This window comes from Pholis gunnellus, assembly GCF_910591455.1.
Source record: "Pholis gunnellus genome assembly, chromosome: 18".
Classification (NCBI taxonomy): domain Eukaryota; kingdom Metazoa; phylum Chordata; class Actinopteri; order Perciformes; family Pholidae; genus Pholis; species Pholis gunnellus.
In genome coordinates, this window is record NC_136545.1 from 697,646 (window position 1) to 717,121 (window position 19,476).

The 19,476-nt window shown below is 44.0% G+C and overlaps 1 protein-coding gene across 1 annotated transcript; it reads left to right on the forward strand.

Moving 5' to 3' along the window:
* Positions 1-2,384: 2,384 nt before the first annotated feature.
* LOC306710615 (nuclear receptor subfamily 5 group A member 2-like) lies at positions 2,385-18,926 on the forward strand (the record flags this gene model as incomplete). The annotated part of the gene is given in 8 exon segments (XM_079179257.1): positions 2,385-2,483; positions 2,593-2,734; positions 5,116-5,735; positions 7,213-7,332; positions 8,804-8,951; positions 16,875-17,113; positions 17,116-17,136; positions 18,915-18,926. Coding segments are annotated over 8 exon segments (1,401 nt in total).
* Positions 18,927-19,476: the final 550 nt, after the last annotated feature.

Here is a 19,476-nt window from a genome sequence, read left to right on the forward strand (position 1 = left end):
AGTGGCGGAACAGTGAGATAACAATGTGTATGGCTGTCCCTCTAGGTGTGCTGCCTCCTTATGCTACAAGGTTTGTGGCTATAGGCTCTTATTCGTTCCTCGTTCTTTACTTGCTCAAATGTCGTTTTTGACACTTCAACTTGCGCTTACTATCACGCAGTAGCACTTGTCGAGTTGTCATTATCAATGCCGCTGACGAGTCCGTCTCTAATAAGCTCCTCACAGAGATCTACGAATCCCCAAAGTGCAGCCTTTTGCTTTGACACTTAAATGACATTTTGTTCAATCGTCTCACCAGCCTTCTAATTGTTTGTTGAACATGTGTCCATAGTAACATTGGTTTGAGGTTTGCATACCTCTCGAAATGTTCTCTTAAGGCATTCAGGATTGTCTTCAGATTCTGTGAGAACAAGGACGTTTCCTTCCCTCGTTGGGCTCCCTCACTTCTTCCACTTACACAAAAGACTGTTCACGTTCAATGGCCTCTGGTCCCGCTAGATTCAATAGAATGTATGCTTGGGTACAGGCTAGGTTGTCAGAGTGCATAGTGACCAACATGTCATTTTGTTGTTGAAAGATTAGAGATGCACAAAAACCCGATGCTGATATTGGATATCGGCCCGATACTGATTCAGATATAGCTGGATGTGTATCAGTGAAAATAGACCGACCTGGTGTTGGATACTATTATTTTAATAAATAACAATAGTACATTTCTGCTATTTGTTACATTTATTCACTATTAAGTGATTGGAATATATAATCTGAGATTCAACTCCCATTTTGTTGTTCTAATGTATTTATGGTGATGTAGCTGTATACATTCATGTGACATCACTGTAGCACACATCTTCTGATAGACCAGTTTGTCCTGAAAAGAAGTGTTAATAATATTAACAGGATTGTGCATTACGGTGTTAAGGTTATATGTGCAAACCGAAATGTGTCTCAGTATGAAGTCAGTCTTGCTTGAGATATAAATAAAGGTGTGTAAGTTGGAATGGTGTTTGTATCTTATTCAATTTTATTTGTATTTATTTATTCATGTATTTATTATACTTCTTATCTTCAAAGTTATAGAACATTACACAGAGAATGATTGGAGAGTATGGAAATAAAAATAAACTTAAAAAACTAAAAGGAATTTCAAAAATCTGTAACACTGTAATAGTGGATCTAACACTGCATTGCGAGATGCATTTTTAAATCCTGTGCTAGAGGTATAACGGAGTTCAAATTTTATTTTTGATATTTCTCAGACCTGAACTGTACCATCATATTTATATATGTTATCTAATAAATACACATTTGAATATTCATATTGCTTTGAGGTCCCCTCACCACTTTTTGCTGTATTTGTATTTAAATATATTTGCATCATCATAAAATGATGTAAAAACATGGTCCTGTTCTGTTGTACCTCCAGTAAGGGTACCTGAAAAACTAAAGCCCTCTTCGTACCTGTACCCACCAACTTTAAAATCAAATTGGACTTGTCTGCTCCTTATTTTTATATTTTTATTCATTTATTTATTTCGCTTTGAATGGTCTGTAATACAGTACCCTGGTATATTGTCTGACCACCTTATAGATCAGAGATTCTTGCTTCACCTGAGCAGGATTGTAGAATGGGGCTGCGACTAAAAACTAGTCCATCCCAGTGTCTCACAGTGTAACGTGATGTCTATAAATAAGGTGCTTTGTCAGGCCAAATCCCAAAGCTATTCAGATTAATATGACATAAAAACTGTGAAAAGAAATCGTCATATATCGAAAAGGAAATCGTCATATTCAAGAGGCTGGAAAGCAGATTTTTCTGCTATTACTGCATGAAAAACTACTTTGAAGGATTTAAAATGATTTTCTGTTAATCATCTGATCGACTGGTCGACGAATCGTTGCAGCTTCAGTCCGTTTATCTGTCTGTCTGTCGTTCTGTTTATGTATTGCTGTACTTTGAATTACATTATTGAATGTCTGCTTTGTGCAATCTCAGAAAACGCACAATAAAACTCTTAATCGAAAAAAAAAGCAATGAAGGCATGTTGTATATATAAACACACAAACAGGTGAGACAATGGTGAGACGTGCTCATTGGCTACATGAGTCAGCCTCGAGATCAGGTCCATGGAGAGTCCCTCCTGTGACGATCACATCACTCCACTTCACATCTGCAAGTACGCAGCTGGAAGAATATTCACACCAGCTTTGATTTCAGTCTACTAACAGTTACAGTACCGAACAAGGCCGAACACTGAGTCAACAGGTTGGTCAGTCAGGAGAGGATGGGTACCATATGATCAGATGTTTGTTTTATGTCTCACCACAATTGCAAACACTCCTCATGTTGTAATCCGTGTGATGAGCGGTCGCTGTTTTTCAGGATGGAGTTCAGACATGGAGGTCTGGAGGAGCTGTGTCCAGTGTGTGGAGACAAAGTCTCTGGTTACCACTACGGTCTGCTGACATGTGAGAGCTGCAAGGTACATTTACTTCTGCTGGAGTTATATTGTTGTAAATGCCTATCAGTTGTCGTTATAAACAGAACCGCCTTCCTCAAGTGGATCCCTTCCTCTTCTTCAACCCTCGCAGGGTTTTTTCAAAAGAACGGTCCAGAACAACAAGAAGTACATCTGCGCAGAGAACCAGGAGTGCAGGATCGATGTAAGTCAAAGGAAGCGGTGTCCGTTCTGCAGATTCCAAAAGTGTCTTCATGTCGGCATGAGGCTGGAAGGTAAGGAGGGCGGCTCTTCATCCACCGGTGTTAGCAAATACATGAAGGGGAATCCTTGCATTGTACATAACCTTTCATAATGCCACAGGCATATTCCAAATACCTAACCGTGACCTGCTTCCCGCGGCCTAGAATGACGACATGGGAATATATTCAGAAAGAAAAGTATAGCCCACTATCACATAACAGAGGATTTATTTCTACGCTCTTCTTATTGCCCATATTGGTAAAAAAAATGTCTTCAAATTATTATTATTAAAAAAGAAAGATTTTATAGTAATTTAAAGTATATCGCATCCCAACTACATTTAATGGATGTGCGGTGACTTCGATGCCAATTGTCTGTAACAACAACACCAATAATAATGGTGGTAATAATTATAATTTAAAGTAGAGTTTAATGTATTTAACTTAATACACCATCCACCTGTTCACATCTAACAGGCTCACGGGTTAGCGAGCAAACGGGGCGACAACGTCTGTAATTCACGCGCTACAACAAGGAACGTGAAGAACAAGTCAGTCTTTTAGTGTAACAGACCCACACGTTTAAGCCCCTGTGTATTTATGCCTTATTATTATCATTATTATTATCACAGTTCTAGTTTGCTCCTGGCTATAGCTACGATGTTCTGTGTTGGCAATAGTTACATTAAAAGCGAGACACTACACACTGGTCACTTTCGACATTTACGTTATTCACTGTAGTGTCTTCAAAATATATGGAATTTTACTAAACTAAAAGAGTTGTTCTCCCTTCAGTAACTCTTACATACACCACACTTTCCAGTTTCATTCCTCTCTACATCCTGATAGTTTTTTACAGAGGGGTTTGTTCATAAATAATTCATATAGAGATTAATAGAACATTGTATTCCTAAAAACATGGAGGCTATATATACTATATGGCTGTTGATAGTATTTTCTGATTTATGTAGTGGTACAAAGATGTTTCCAAAATCCCTTTTGTAAAAGCCTTTGATTCTAATATATGAACGAAATGAAACAATAATTTTGAACCTGGCTTTATCCAATGTTCAGATTTCTGTTCTGGAAATGTAAGCAAATTACTACATATTTAATAAGGCAATGACTCTTTTGCATATTCTGACATACATTTTGAGAAAACTTGTAATACAAAAAATTATTGTCTTAATGTAATCAACTGGGGAAGTGTCATGGTGATATATATTAGTTAAATTATATACAGTGAGAATATATATTTGTTGACAATTTTACGTTTTAAGGTCTATTTTTATGCTTCCCTGAGTGGAAAGATGGTTGAATAACAGGAGCTTTATTGATTTGCTATGAATCATGTTTTACTCTCTCCTACGTGACTAGAAACAGACCTACAGGGTAATTATGTATAAGCCTGCCAGTAACATTTAAGATTAAAACCCACAAATTACAGAATGAATACTTTGCATATTGGAGCTACCAATAAAATGTGTATGGCTGTTAATTAAGGAGGAACACATTTGAATGTATGAGGGACCTAGAAATCCTGAAAAAAGGTGTTAATAACAAGAGTGTGCATTACGGTGTTGAGGTTATACGTGCATTAACGCAAATGAATCAGTTGAACCAGACGTTAAACGGAATTTACCCTGCCTGCTCCCGAGTACAAAGTCTGTGTAATTCGAAATGAGCCCATGTGTGAGTGCCGGGGCATTTTAATTTGATGCTGATTCCCGTCTTAGTCACGCTCACAGGAGATGCTCGAGGAGAAGGCCAGAAAGAGACGCAAGGAGAGAGGAGACGAGGCCACATGCATTTAACAAAATGAGTCATTCTTGCCATGGAGCCGTCATTCTAAAGCATCAGCTGTCCATTGTTTTGTTATACCGCTGTATCTTATAATCAGATGAGCATAACAGTGTTCATGACAACTTCAATATTTACTATTAATTAAAGTGCAGGTGTGATACATTCATTTAACACACAAGCACACATAAGTTTGACTGGTGTATCCTCGCACTCAGCCCCTTCCGGAAGCCTCTGTCCTCGTCTCCCTTCAAGGTGCATTTAAGGGATTAGAAGATTCTCTATGATGGCGGAAAGGGAACAATTTCCGGGTCAAGCAAGAAGAGAGGAAGCATAAGTTAACGCAATGCAGAGCATCCCCAGTCATTGTGTAAGGAATTCACAGCGAGCGAGTGTGGTTTTAGTTTTATGTTGACTTGCTGAGAAGTCCAATTACATTCTTGTTTTTTTTCCGGTTGGTCCTAAAGAGGAGGAATATGAAGAATGTCAATCATAGTGTTGTTTCACCCTCATGAATGAACAATCTAAGGGGTAATCTGGCCATTTGCATAGTTTGTGAACATCATAGTGAAAATCATCAATCAAACTGCTCTAAACAAATCTCACCTCATCAGCTGTTCGTGCAGATCGAATACGAGGTGGCAGGAACAAGTTCGGCCCCATGTACAAGCGTGATCGTGCCCTCAAGCAGCAGAGAAAGGCTCTGATTCAAGCTAGCGGATTCAGAATCGACAGCAGTCCACCCCTGGGCTCCTCGACCCAGCAAAGAGACTTGACCTTTACTGGTGGCCTTCATCCAGTTCCCATCCTTCACTGCACCCCACTACCCACCGCACAGAACGACCGTATCAGCTACCAGCCTCCATCACTGTGTTCACTCCTGCCATCCAACTCACCCGGTGTAAACCAGTACCAGTGTTCCTCCTCAAACTGGACCATCAAGTCAGAGCAAGCCATAAACTCTGCTGCAGGAATCGACTCAGACGAGCTGTACTCAAGACCTCTCTCTCCACGTGGCCCAAGGATGCCACAGCTAGTGATGGAGTTCATACGCTGTGATCCAGACGAGCTCCAGCTGCAGAATAAGATCACTGCTCGTCTCCTGCAGGAGCACATGAACTGGGAGAAACACGGGAACCCCAGCACCTTCAGCCTGATGTGCCTCATGGCCGACCAGACGCTGTTCTCCATCGTGGAGTGGGCTCGTACATCCATCTTCTTCAAACAACTTAAGGTGAGTTCTTCTGACAGCTCATGTTTGTTGCAGCGATGAATATCTTTATAGTATTGTAGCTGCACGAAGCGATCTCAGCAAGCACAATGATATATCAACTGATAGAAATAATAGTCCAAATATGTTGGCACAATAGTGGCATACTTTCATATTACATTTCCTGTTGAATTATACCCAACTTGTAACTCTGATGGACATGTGCTGTGGTATGTTTACGTATGTGTCTTGAGCAGGTTGAGTTAAAGGTTCCCCCCCTGCATCTGCTTCTGTCCTTGTTCTGAATGAAGTTAATGGGTCGACAGTTAAAGGGGCCCAAGAGAGTTTTATTCTGCTCACATTCAGTGCTTACAACCAAAACTCATTGTATTTATCCTTGAGGTCTAACAAGCGTCTTAAATTACCCATCTTTTGCATGATTCCTTACTTGCAGTCGTTTTCCAGCCTTTGTTGGAACATTGCTGTTTATAAAGAATTATTGCCACCTGCAGATTAGTTCACTAGCCTGAAACCATTGGCAGGACTGCATCTTATCTTTTTACAAACCAACTTCAGATGAAACCACGCCCACTTCAAAAGACTGAAGCAGTGTCGACCGTGCTGTGATTGGCTAGTACTCGTTATCTCGATGCAACCTTGTGATTGGATGCTATTTGGGATCATCATCTTTCTTTCATCATCTGTGAGAAGAGTTTATGGACAAAGCATTAAGTTGTTACATTTTACTCAATTAGCAGTTGGCTATCTAACTTGCTAATTCCTCCTTGCTATAGAAAATGAGCCAACAGCGGGCTGGGGGCCAGTGGCCCTGGGTCTAACAGTCCCTCTGCCTCACTCCCCACTGCTAGGAGACTAGCCCGCTTAATTTGAGTTTCTACAGCCGGTCCGTCTCCGGAATGGCCTTCCGCTCTGTTCATGGCTTTGAAAAACTATGGATGCGGCCGGATGGTGTATTACGCTACCTGCTTGCTTGTGCATGCGTGTCCTCATGAAGGTGTACAATACAACCAAAACTTTGAAAACATTCCTCCATGGTGCTACTAGAGATCAAGAACTCCAAACAGTTACTTTAAAGCACATCCGCTTACTGTCATAGGAGAGACAGAGAGAGAGAGAGTATAGTACATTAGTTGTAATATGGGCTGAAAATCATTCTCAATAAATTGCCAGATGGCATGGTGGAAAACAACTTCTCTGTGTGTTTGAGTGAGAGAGTGCTGTGAACCCTTACCCTAAATCACTCATAAAAATATACAGACCACATGGACCAACACATTCTGACTCCCAAAATCGTCAAATACCGACGCTTGGTATTTGACAACGTCTTTCATCGACAAAGCAACCCCAAGTATGGTCCAAACCCCACGACTGAAAATGTCTCTGACAGGGGGACAACAACAGAAATGGATACTGTTCTTTTGAAGATGAGCTAGATAAAACCTGTACTTGAATGGTTTTAACGCCTTCTTCCTGCTCCAAGGTGAATGACCAGATGAAGTTGCTGCACAGCTGCTGGAGTGACCTGTTGCTCCTGGACATCATCTCCAGACAGGTCCTGTATGGCAAAGAAGGCAGCCTGCTCCTGGTCACTGGGCAGGAGGTAAATGGCATTTTTATTTGTAACAATAGATATTTTACAAACAAATAAAGGGAGTAAACACATAGCTACAAAGCACTGAGGCCATGTGGGGTATACATTTCTCCTGTCTAATGTCTTTATGTACATCATTTATCAATGGATTGGCAGTTCAATCCCCGGCTCCGCTAGTCCATGTTGATGTTTCCTTGGGCAAGACACTTAACCCAAAATTTCTCCCGTAATTGTGTATGAATGAGTGTGAATGGTTAGCTTGTTCTGATGGGCAGGTGGCACCTTGCATGGTAGGCCTGTCATCAGTGTATGAATGGGTATGAATGGGTGAATGATGACATGTAGTGTTAAAGCGCTTTGAGTGGTCGTAGGACTAGAAAAGCGCTTTACAAGTAAAAGTCCGTTTACCATTTACCACTGTTAGGAGGCGACCTCTATCGGATGTAGTAATTATGATGGGAGCAAACCCAGAAGTCAGGTGACCTAGAATAGTATAGAGTAGAACACAAACAAACACAGGGCTTTCTCCCAATTCCTGGAAGGAAGTCTTCTTTTGTTTCTCAGGGAAACCATCTCATCTCCACCCCTACTCTATCCATTCATTGTTTTTAAGTTCTCGAGGTTCTGTTTAAACAACTTTTTAGTTATTTGCTTAAATTACTTATTTTTTGCCAAGACACCAAATCTTACTCTTCTTACGGATCTCATAGCCTAAAATCTGTCTTAAGGTTAAACATGTAAAAACCTTAAATTCACCCAAAATATGTTTAGGCTGGCCCACACTAGAAGATTTTCCAAATAAGATGGAACAGATGTTGAAAATGTGAGAGAACCCACAACGACATGTAATGATAAATGTAACTGTTTTGATCCTATTGTGTGTGGAGAGCAACTATTTGCTATTGTGCAGAGCCTTCCCCCCTCACAATAGGATATCGGATTTGAAATTCTGTGATTTGATATCGGTGCAGCCATGATGTACTACCGAGCAGATCGGGGGATGCAAAAAGTACTCTTAATTTAACTAACACCACATGAAAATCTGGCAAGATAATCTCTAGAACCTCTGGGCTTTGCTGACCATTGGCGGAAGGGGGCAATCAGGCCCAAAACCGGTTTGATTCTCGTATAGTGTGTACCTCGCATTGATCTTTCTACATGACTAGAATATTTGGGAATGATTAGCATTCATAGAACCACACATTCTCCAACACTAACATAATCATTCCTGACTTGTTCTGTGTTTTGTCAAAAACAAGAAACAAGACCAATACTTTGTGGGCAGATTTGAGCTTTTCGAGTCTAAATTGGTGTTTAAATTTGACAGTCGCAAAACAAAGCCTTACACATTTACTTGCCAGCCCCCCCCCAAACATTTTTTTATTAGAAAGGAGGTATGACACATGAAAATAAAAGTTGTGCAGTACAGAGAGACATCCGTGACAGTTCCTGATGTCAGTACGTGTGCTCTTTGGGTCAGATGGAACTGTCCGATGTAGCCTCCCATGCTGGTCTCATGGTGGCCAGCCTAGTCCAGAAAGGACAGGAGCTGGTTGAGAAGCTCCACATCATAAAGGTGGACCGCCAAGAGTTTGCCTGCATCAAGTTCATCATCCTCTTTAACCCAGGTTAGTGACAGCTGTTGCTTTTTATCTGTAAAGCTTCATATTGGCTAAAAAGTCCTGAAGTGCCACACTGATTTGACGGATTCTTGGTGAATTATTTCATAAGTGTGTTTTTACCTTTCCGGCCCAGTCACTATTAAAGAATGTCATCATTGTGAATTTCTGAAAAACCACAGCATACTTTGACTGTAAGCGCCTTTGCATTCGGTCTGAGCAAGTGACGTAGTATATTGAGCAACCGTGAAAATGATGTGTTTTAATAACGATTAACAAACTAAGTCCAGTAAGGACAAGTTGGAGGGAGGGAGGGTGATACATGGGTCAAACAAACACAGGACTTTCACCCAAGAGGCCGTTGCTTGTGTCGTGTGTGAAACCAAAAGCAAATGTTGACTTTATGCTTGTTATGTAAGGTTCTTAAGCTTGTTACTTAACGCTATGTAAGAAAGCCCACCAAGGGCAGCTGTTATTTCTTTACGGTTGTTAGGTTGCTACTGTTGCTGCGTTACATTGTTACGTTATTATTTCAACACAACCATGATCTTTTTCTAACCTTAACCAAGTAGTTTTATTGGCTAAACCGAACCATAGTTAGCCATGTGGCATTCTGCGTTTGTGCAAGTGCAACACAAGGCTGATATGAAACGTTTCCATGAAACACATATGCAGAAATGTAAAATACAGACTTTTTTTTCCTACCTTTTTTTATTTGATACCTTTCAGTATCAAATAATGCAAACATCTTTACAATTATAGCCTGCCTTCCAACACAACATCTTGTCCAAGGGGACTGGAATCATTTAAGGAACTGTATACCTGAATTCCGACGAGTGGAACCAAGGTCTAAATGTTGTTCCTCAGCCAGAGCTCCTGGTGTCAAAAAAGTCCCTCCTCTAGGGGTATTCCCTTCTGATGTCCCAGGAACCATGGAGAGGGAATTTGCTGTACTAAACTTGTGTACAGAGTCACTGACAATGTGATACCAAGTGGAAACAACATGCTATATGATTCAACAAATAGCTAAAACGAAAGTTACGAATGTAACTACGGTTCTATGAATCCTGGATGACCGCCAGAGGCAGTGTTTAACACTGGATATCTTCTGTCTCGCTCATGCGCAGGTCGAATATTTATATCAACAAAGTCACCTGTGACCTCGGATGACCCCCCGGCGTCTATAAGTTCCGGTGTCATTCCGAGTTCAGTCCTACGGAATCTTCTCGCGAGTTCACGGGATTCCGAGTGACCAAGAACTCTGGCGGTCATCCAGGATTCATAGAACCGTAGTTACATTCGCAACTTTCGTTCTATTTCATCCTTACTGACCGCCAGAGGCAGTGTTTAACACTGGATGACTTATATCAACAGAGTCACGAGGAATCACCATAACTACCTCGTATAGCTCCGGCAGAGAAAAATTGGCCAAAGAACCCTCCCCAGTGGGTGAGGGGTGGCAACCTTAAGTCTGTAGTGTTTGGTGAATGTGCTCGGTGATGCCCATGAGGCCGCAGCACATAGATCCTCCACAGGCACACCTCTCAGTGTTGCCCCTGACGTGGAGACACCTTTGGTAGGGTGGCCCTTCACCCCGGATGGCAGAGCACGGTCGCTCGCCTTGTATGTATAGGCAATGGCCTCCACTATCCAGTGGGATAGGCGCTGTTTGTCCTTCAGAAGGAGCACAGCCCTTCTTAGGCTCACCATAACTGACAAAGAGCTGCTCCGACCGCCGTATGCAGGCGGTGGCTTCCACATAAGCTCTGAGGGCCCGCACTGGGCACAGCAGCCTTGACCTCTCCCCTCCTGACGGGAGGGCCAAACTGCGTGAGCTGGATAGGCTGGTTGATATGTGAGCGTGTCAACACCTTTGGGAGAAAACGCTGCATTAGGCCACAAAGTGACACCCAAGCCATCTGAGTTCCACCTCAGACATGATTCTTTCACCAGAGAAAAAACACTTTGGCCGATAGCCATCTCTGCTCCACCTGTGCCAGGGGTTCAAAAGGAGACAAGCATAGGGTATTTAGTACCAAGAATAGGTCCCATGCAGGGGCCTTCGGGGGACGCAATTGCAGAGCCCCTTAGGAAGAGGAACGCCAGTCTGTGGCTCTCTCCTGTGTCATTGTCGACCTTAGTATGCTGCCCCGAGATAGCGGCCACGTATACCTCCAAGGGTTTAGAGGGAGACCGGCCCTTATCTAGAAGGGACTGTAGAAACTCAGTACAGCAGGCACGGGACACTGTACTGGGACATTGTTCTGAGCCGCACACCAGTCAGAAAACAGCTTCCACCTGTTTTCGTACTGCAGATGGGTAGATCGCGCCCTGGCCTTCAGAATAGTCAGTCTGACTGGTTCTATGCAGCCACTCAGCATCTGGTCGGGCCAGACCCATAGTTGAAGGCGGCAGGGATTGGGATACCAAGTCCGGCCTTCTAGTTGCGACAGGAGGTCCCTCCTGTCGGGGAAGAACTCTGAGAAGCATTGCAAGATCAGAGGGTATGGTGGAAAGGCATAAAGAAGATCCTCTGGCCACGTGTGAGCCAGGGCATCTTGATCCAGAAGGACTGGTCCTCTCCGTCAGGGAGAACCAGTGGGGGCAGTGGGTCGACATCACGTCTGGATGCAGCCGCCACTCTCCCGGTGGAGGCTTGTGACGGAAAAGGAAAACCCCAACCTGGTTCCGTTCTCCTGGTGGGTATATTGCCCGAAGGCTGGTCAGGCGAGGGGCCGCCCAAGTCAGAAGGGCGCGGTGATCCCTGTAGCAACTTCTGCAGATCTGGTGCCCCCTTGATGGTTTATGTGAAAACACAGCAGAGGTACATGCTTTCTCTTCAAATATGGGAGGAAGTGTTTGAGCACTTAGCTCTAGAACATTGGCTTGCCCCTGAGGTCTTTGAGCAGACAACTGCCCCCAAGCTGTCCTGTTCTGTCACACTGCACCTTGAGAGGCAGATATCTGTTGTGACAATCTCCCGGCGGAATGGAACCGAGCCCATGGGGTCACCGTTTGCCAGATATGCACTCTCCCTCCATGGGGATAGAGTGAGAAGGCACTGTTTTGATACTATTATTGCCCTGTCTGTGCCACTTGGCATCCAAGTGAAGGCTGTTCAGCAATCAGCAAACCCAAGGGAACGACAGTCGATACAGCTGTCAGTTTACCCAATAGGCGGAGAAAAGGATGTAGGGCAACCGTCTGTCCCCCGGAAGAGGTTGTGGGGGATCTTGTCCACAGACTTGGGCAACAGATAGGCCCTCATAGGGCCACACTAATGAAGGTTATGCTCTGAAGAGGGCTCAGGTAGCTCCCCTCCATGTTCACCTTGAAGCCCGACCGGGCCACGTCAGAGAAGGCGAGCAGTGTCCTGAGGTGCCTGAAGCCGGGATGGCGCACAGGTCAGCCAGTCGTCTAAGTACAGCAGTACTTTCACGCCCTGTGATTGCAGGGGAAAAGGACAGCAGTAACACACCTTCTGAACACCCATGGGAAGAAGGGAGAGTCCGAATGGAAGCACCCTGGACTGAAAGTGGCGGCCTCAAAAGGCGAAACAAAGAAGCTGCCTGTGGTGATGCACCATGGGAACATGGGAATAGGCGTCGACAGACGTGAACCACTCTCCCTTGGGAATCTGCTGCTGGGAGAAAAAACCAACAGCCGGCCCGGAGACATAGTCTCCTGGCCCCCCTGCCTCTGGAGGTTATGGGGGCGACTATTAGTCCCCAAGTTTGGAGATTGCCCGGCGGGGACTTAGGTAGGGTTGTATTGGTAGCTGGCCGGCCTCTCAGCGGGACGCTGAGGCCTGTGGCGGCTACTGGGGTAAGCTGGAGGCTGACAAAAGGGCCCTGGGGAACCAAGTGGGACCCCTAGGTCTGCGGGGTGCAGGCATGTCCCTGTGAAGACAAGAGAACTGCTGCCTGGTCTGGCTAGCAGTTCGCTGAAGCGCCTGTATAGCAGCTGACCCGAACAGCTCACCAGGTTCGAACCTGGCGGAGAGTCTGGACCAGGGTGGACATCATACGTCCAAGTTCCCTCGACATGAGCGCAAACACCTGCAATGAAGCCTCACTTAGGCTGGAGGCGAAAGCGTCGAAAGTAGCCTGCTGCAGAGAAGCTGCGAGGGCAAGCATGAGGTGGGAGAGGGAGTTGCCGATACAGTCCACAGTGCTGCTGTGTCATAAGCCCTGGATAGCAGGTCATCCTTGACCCAATGTTGGGATCGAGGGCACCTGGCATCGGGCCTCAGATTCTCCTCAGGGGAAAACTATGAGGGACGCAATAGTCAGCTAAATGGCTGGCAACATGCAAGGCCAAATTTTGCCAGCTCCTGCATGGCCGTCAGGTTCGGCCATCTGATGTAAGGCAGGAGAGAGCCCTGGTGTCTCTCCAGCATGCATGCAACTCCCTTAGATATTCCTCGGAGGGAGGAACAGAAAAGGTGGTGAGGGCGGGAAGGCGCCCGAAGAAGGCACTCGCAGGCGGAAGTTCCGGTTGCTGTGTATTCCACTGCAGGCGTGCCAGTGCCATGCAAAATGATCAGGGTAGGTTGAGCTGGATTCAGCTGTCCTGACAGGGGGAGGTAAACCTCAAGCATCAGGTGTTCCATTTCGGCCAGCCTAGCAGACCTTACTGCTCAAGGCATGATGCCGCAGGTGCTGCCTGGGTTCTCCGAGAGGCCCTCCCTCAGATACTCGAGGCTAAGGCAAGAGGTCATGGCCGTCCTCAGGCTGAAGAGGAGCTATACAGGTCCTACAGCCGGGAGAGTTTAACATGGCCGCGATTTTGGGGGAACCCATGTCCCACTAGTTGATGCGGAATTTCAAGTCAGTCTGAGCGGGAGCGCTCTGCTGAATGTTGAGAGAACAGGCAGGGGCAGTGAGAGGGGAGTGATCTCTTCGGACACTCTCTTCACTTGGACAGTCGCTGCAGATATTGGTGACCCACCAGTTAGCTTGAGCGAGAGCACTCTGCCACTGTGGAACAGACCAAAAAACAGTCCTTACAGTGAGAGGGGAGTGAGGACACTCTTCACTAGGACATTCGCTGCAGATATTGGTGTCGTACCAGTTAGCTTGAGCGAGAGCACTCTGCCACTGTGGAAACAGGGCAAAAAAAAACAGTCCTTACAGTGAGAGGGGAGCGAGGACACTCTTCACTAGGATATTTGCTGCAGATATTGGTGACCCACCAGTTAGCCTGAGCGAGAGCACTCTGCCACTGTGGAAACAGACCAAAAAACAGTCCTTACAGTGAGAGGGGAGTGAGGACACTCTTCACTAGGACATTGGCTGCAGATATTGGTGTCGCAACAGTTAGCTTGAGCGAGAGCACTCTACCACTGTGGAAACAGGCCCAAAAAAAACAACAACAGTCCTTACAGTGAGAGGAGAGCGAGGACACTCTCTTCACTAGGATATTTGCTGCAGATATTGGTGACCCACCAGTTAGCTTGAGCGAGAGCACTCTGCCACTGTGGAAACAGGCCAAAAAAAAAACAGTCCTTACAGTGAGAGGGGAGCGAGGACACTCTCTTCACTAGGATATTTGCTGCAGATATTGGTGACCCACCAGTTAGCCTGAGCGAGAGCACTCTGCTACTGTGGAAACAGACCAAAAAACAGTCCTTACAGTGAGAGGGGAGTGAGGACACTCTTCACTAGGACATTGGCTGCAGATATTGGTGTCGCAACAGTTAGCTTGAGCGAGAGCACTCTGCCACTGTGGAAACAGGCCCAAAAAAAACACAACAGTCCTTACAGTGAGAGGAGAGCGAGGACACTCTCTTCACTAGGATATTTGCTGCAGATATAGGTGACCCACCAGTTAGCTTGAGCGAGAGCACTCTGCCACTGTGGATACAGGCCAAAAAAACAGTCCTTAAGTGAGAGGGGAGCGAGGGCACTCTCTTCACTAGGACAGTCGCTATAACTAGTGGTGTCCCACCAGTTAGGCTGAACGAGGACACTCAGCTAACTGCGATAGCCGTAATGCTACAAAATCAATGGACACAATCCCAGTATTAGCTTAGTCTAGTTAGTGTCCCACCAGTTAGCTTGAGTGAGGACACTGCCAACTGCGACAGCCGTAATGCGTAAAAAGCATCAATGGACACAACATCAGTGTTGATTTAGCATAACTAGCATCTCACCAAGTTAGCCTGAGCGAGGACACTCTGCTAACTGTGACAGCCGTAAGGTTACAAAGTCAGTGTACACAATGCTAATGCCGATCTAGTATAACTAGCATCTCACCAAGTTAGCCTGAGCGAGGACACTCTGCTAACTGTGACAGCCGTAACGTTACAAAGTCAATGGACACAGTGTCAATGTCGATCTAATGGAACTAGTCTCTCACCCAGTTTGCCTGAGCGGAAACACTCTGCTAACTGTGATAGCCATAATGTTACAAAATCAGTGTACACAATGCTAATGCCGATCTAGTAGAACTAGCATCTCATCAAGTTAGCCTGAGCGGAACCACTCGCTAACTGTGATAGCCGTAATGTTACAAAATCAGTGTACACAATGCTAATGCCGATCTAGTCGAACTAGCATCACATCAAGTTAGCCTGAGCGAGGACACTGCTAACTGTGATAGCCGTATCTGTGAAGGGCGGAATGACGGCGTAATTCTACGCTCTCGTCGGTATGCCACTCGATTAGCTAGAGCGGAAGCGCTCTGCCAACCGTGGAAAAACGAACAACTGTTATAGAAAACAATGTTAATCGATCTCACCGATTGCTGTCTTCATGACTTCGGTGGCCCTTATCAGACTGGTGATGACCGATGATAGGGGCGTCCACCAGTCCGGGGCTCAATGGTCCGAACGGCGACAAACGCCACTCCCTCCTAAGAGGGACAGCTTGTCGCAGCCTTTGGAGGGCGAAAGATCCGCAACTCCGACCGGTGGTCACAAGGCTACAGCGACAAGCTCCAATATGTCTTGATCGTAGACACATCTTTGTTTAAGCTTATGCTACCATGGTAGCCAACCTGCGTAGCGAGAAGATGAAAAAGGACTGAACTCGGAATGACACCGGAACTTATAGACGCCGGGGGGTCATCCGAGGTCACAGGTGACTTTGTTGATATAAATATTCGACCTGCGCATGCGCGAGACAGAAGATATCCAGTGTTAAACACTGCCTCTGGCGGTCAGTAAGGATGAAATAGAACCAGCTATCTTGAGAACTCAAAGGGAACTTGATGTGGTTCCAGGGGTATTATTATCAAGTTAACTGTCTATGATCCCAGTTACAGAAAGAAGAAGAAGAACTAGAAAATGCATTTCCTGCTGAAAATGCGTTGGAATGCTGAAAGCTGAAATGAATTGTAAAATAATTGCTGAAAAAACAGAAATGGGAGACTACCTGTCTGAAAAATGTTGTAGCCCGAAAGCATTTAAACTGCACTGCTGAAAACCCTTCTAGTTGAAATGTTGAACTATGGTGTCTGTAGCTAAGTATGAGAAAGATGAAGGCTTTGAAAGTTGAAAAAGTTTAACAGGATTTGAAAATTTTCTCCATAGATATCCCATTCAAAAAAGATTGCAAAAAGCTTAATAATTCAAAAAGTTTAAAGATTATAAATATGAAAAGTCATATCACCCCCCTCCTGAAAGAGCTAAACATTTTGATATTTGAATGGTTTCTGTAGCTTAAAAAATGTGCAAGGAGATAAGTATCAAAATACGTATGGAGGAAGTCACGGGAGTTGAATAAAGATTTGAAGACCAATACTTGGAATGCTTAAAAGCATTCCAACAATAAAGAATAGGATAACAATAGTTGGAATGCTTAAAAGCATTCCAACAATTATTAACCAAGTGTGGTGCTTCTACAGTTCTCTCCACTCCATGATGTTTGACAACTTTTGCTCTATGCACATTCATTGGCTGTTGCTTTCCATTCCCGCCCCACTGACCAGATGTAAAGCAGCTTGAGGACCATCAGTTCATAGAGAGTGTGCAGGAGCAGGCTGAAGGAGCCCTGCTGGAGTACACGCTGTGCACCTCTTCTCACCTTCTCGGACGCTTTGCTCATCTGCTGCTTTGTCTGTCCGAGCTACGCTCTCTCAGCGCCCTCACTGAAGACTACCTGTACTGCAAACACCTGAGTGGTGAGGTGCTGTGCAACAGCCTGCTCATTGAAATGCTCCGGGCCAAGCGCAGCTGGGCATGAAGGCTCAGGCACTCTGTGATTGTCTGCACACGTTAGCGTACGGAGGCATTAAGCTGTGCTCAATGTCTAATACAATGAAATTAGCCCTGATGTTGTTCTTTGCTTTAAAACTGAATTTCTGCATTTATATATACAATGAAATAATATTGTAAATGAGACTTTTATTCAGTGAAATGTCTAATGAGCTTGTAGGAGCAATCTGACAGTTTAGCAAATGGGCCTGTTTGAAGTAAGATTGATAAAAGCTTAATGTCATCTTGTACAGAGATAGGCGGAGAATGTGTCTAGCTTGGTGAAGCACCAAGACTTGAGGACTGCTAGTCTTCAGCATAAGAGAAATACAAAGCCAAAGCACTGCATTAGTTTCAGCCCATTCTTCTCTGTGTCGCTGGGTCAGATCTGGGGGCGGAACTGAGCACTGTGCATAATTACACAGTGACTTTCCTATTACTATCACCAGCTGGTATCAATGTATGTATAGTAATATTTAGAGACCAGCCTGTTCAATTACATCTGGAACCAAAGGTTGTGTCTTAAAAGTCTTTGACTCGCTATTACATCCCTCTTAGGTAAAATTGACATATCGTCACCACTTATGTTGGTATGGTAAACTTGTAAGCAAACAGTTTCCTATTTAGACGTTAAGCAGACACAGAGCAACAGTATCATTCATTGGGGCCAGAGTACCGACGGCAGCAATGTAATATCCGATATTCCTGAAAATTCACATCTATGTGAGCTGACGTCATACAACAGCACCACGGCTGCCACTCCCCACAAATCACGCAGGTGTGCGAGGGCCGGATCATCGCTGCTTGCTGCTTTAATTTGGATTTGTGTGTGTTTCTGGTCACCACTCATGGGATCCATTGTTGATATAAAGATATTAATTATACAGTGCCCTACGTTTCTGCTTTTTCCAACCCATGATAAAATTCTGCTTATATTAAATTTATATTATTGATATTTAAAAAGTAAATGTTGTTTTTATGAGGGCACAATTACATTGTATTACATGTCTACATGTAAAACTTTAGCCTGACATGTGTTGTATTATTAAAACCTTCGGTGTCTAGAATAGAACTTTAAATGGAGAACTGTGGGTTTAAGCAATGCCTGGCTACACAACTTGAGTTCTGCAGCGATGAAGAGGTCCCTCATAATGAGGTCGATATGTGCAGCATGAACACAAACTTTAGTCTAAACTCTAGTCATCACAACACATAACACCTTAGGAATATACATACTGTGATACATGAAGCCAGTTATTTGGGCCTTGATAATGTACTGGAACATGATGAGAAAACAGACACACACTTTCTGCAGGTTAAAGTCAGGGCATATTAAACCTTTGTTATCGGTCACTGAGATTCACCGATTACACCTTCAACCACCTGTTTTGGCCACTCTGCTTTAATAAAAGGCTTAATCAACATAATGCACTCATCTTGTTGTGGAGGCGCACTATCTGATCCCGTCCACCTCATGGGATCCCATTTCCTGGTCGACCTTGACATCCAGCTGGCATCAAGTTGGCATCCGTCCTGTTCAAGGACAAAACATGGCAGCATGATTAAAAATACACAGTGTTACAGGCCAAGAAGAGACCTTCTGTTGGGACGAAACACAATCTGATTTATCAGGACAGACTAACTTCTTTCAATAAATAAAAAATAAAATTAGCCAAAAAAGTAGTCCCACACTTATTGAAGTAAATTAAGTAAGGGAATTTACTGCATAAATATACTTTTGTAAATTTCTGACTATGCTTATCTGTGACTTGTAGGAAACTGAGTAGAGGTACAGGTAATCAGTGAATTATAGTTAATTAATAGAGTGTATTGCCTCAATACAGCCAAGTGCATATTTATCTCATACTTCAAGAAAATGTAATTGATGGCTTGGTTCATTTAAATTTCTTTGCTTTGTGGTTACATGTTAACATCATCCTTGTGCTATGCTGGTGAATTCATGTATTTATGTTATTACATAATAATAATATAATAAAAAGAAGGTTGCTTCTAAATGCTTAAAGAATAGAACAAAACACAAACTGTCTTTTAGAGGACCTCCAGCTTTATTGAAGAGTTGGTTCACACAAATTACAAGCAAATTAAAATGTTCTCACTTCCCTGTATAGCTCTCATGCAGATACATTGTTAGTTGTTAGTTAGGGCTCTAAAATCCTCTTCTGAACATTGTGCATGTCCGTATACTTTACAAATTACTTCAAGTCTTATTGTTCTCTTGTTGCACTACAAAAGAACTACAGAACCCCTGGGTTCTTCTTTCTGTTAAAGCATTGATGAAAGTAATATTATATTTATCATCTATACTTTTATATTTTC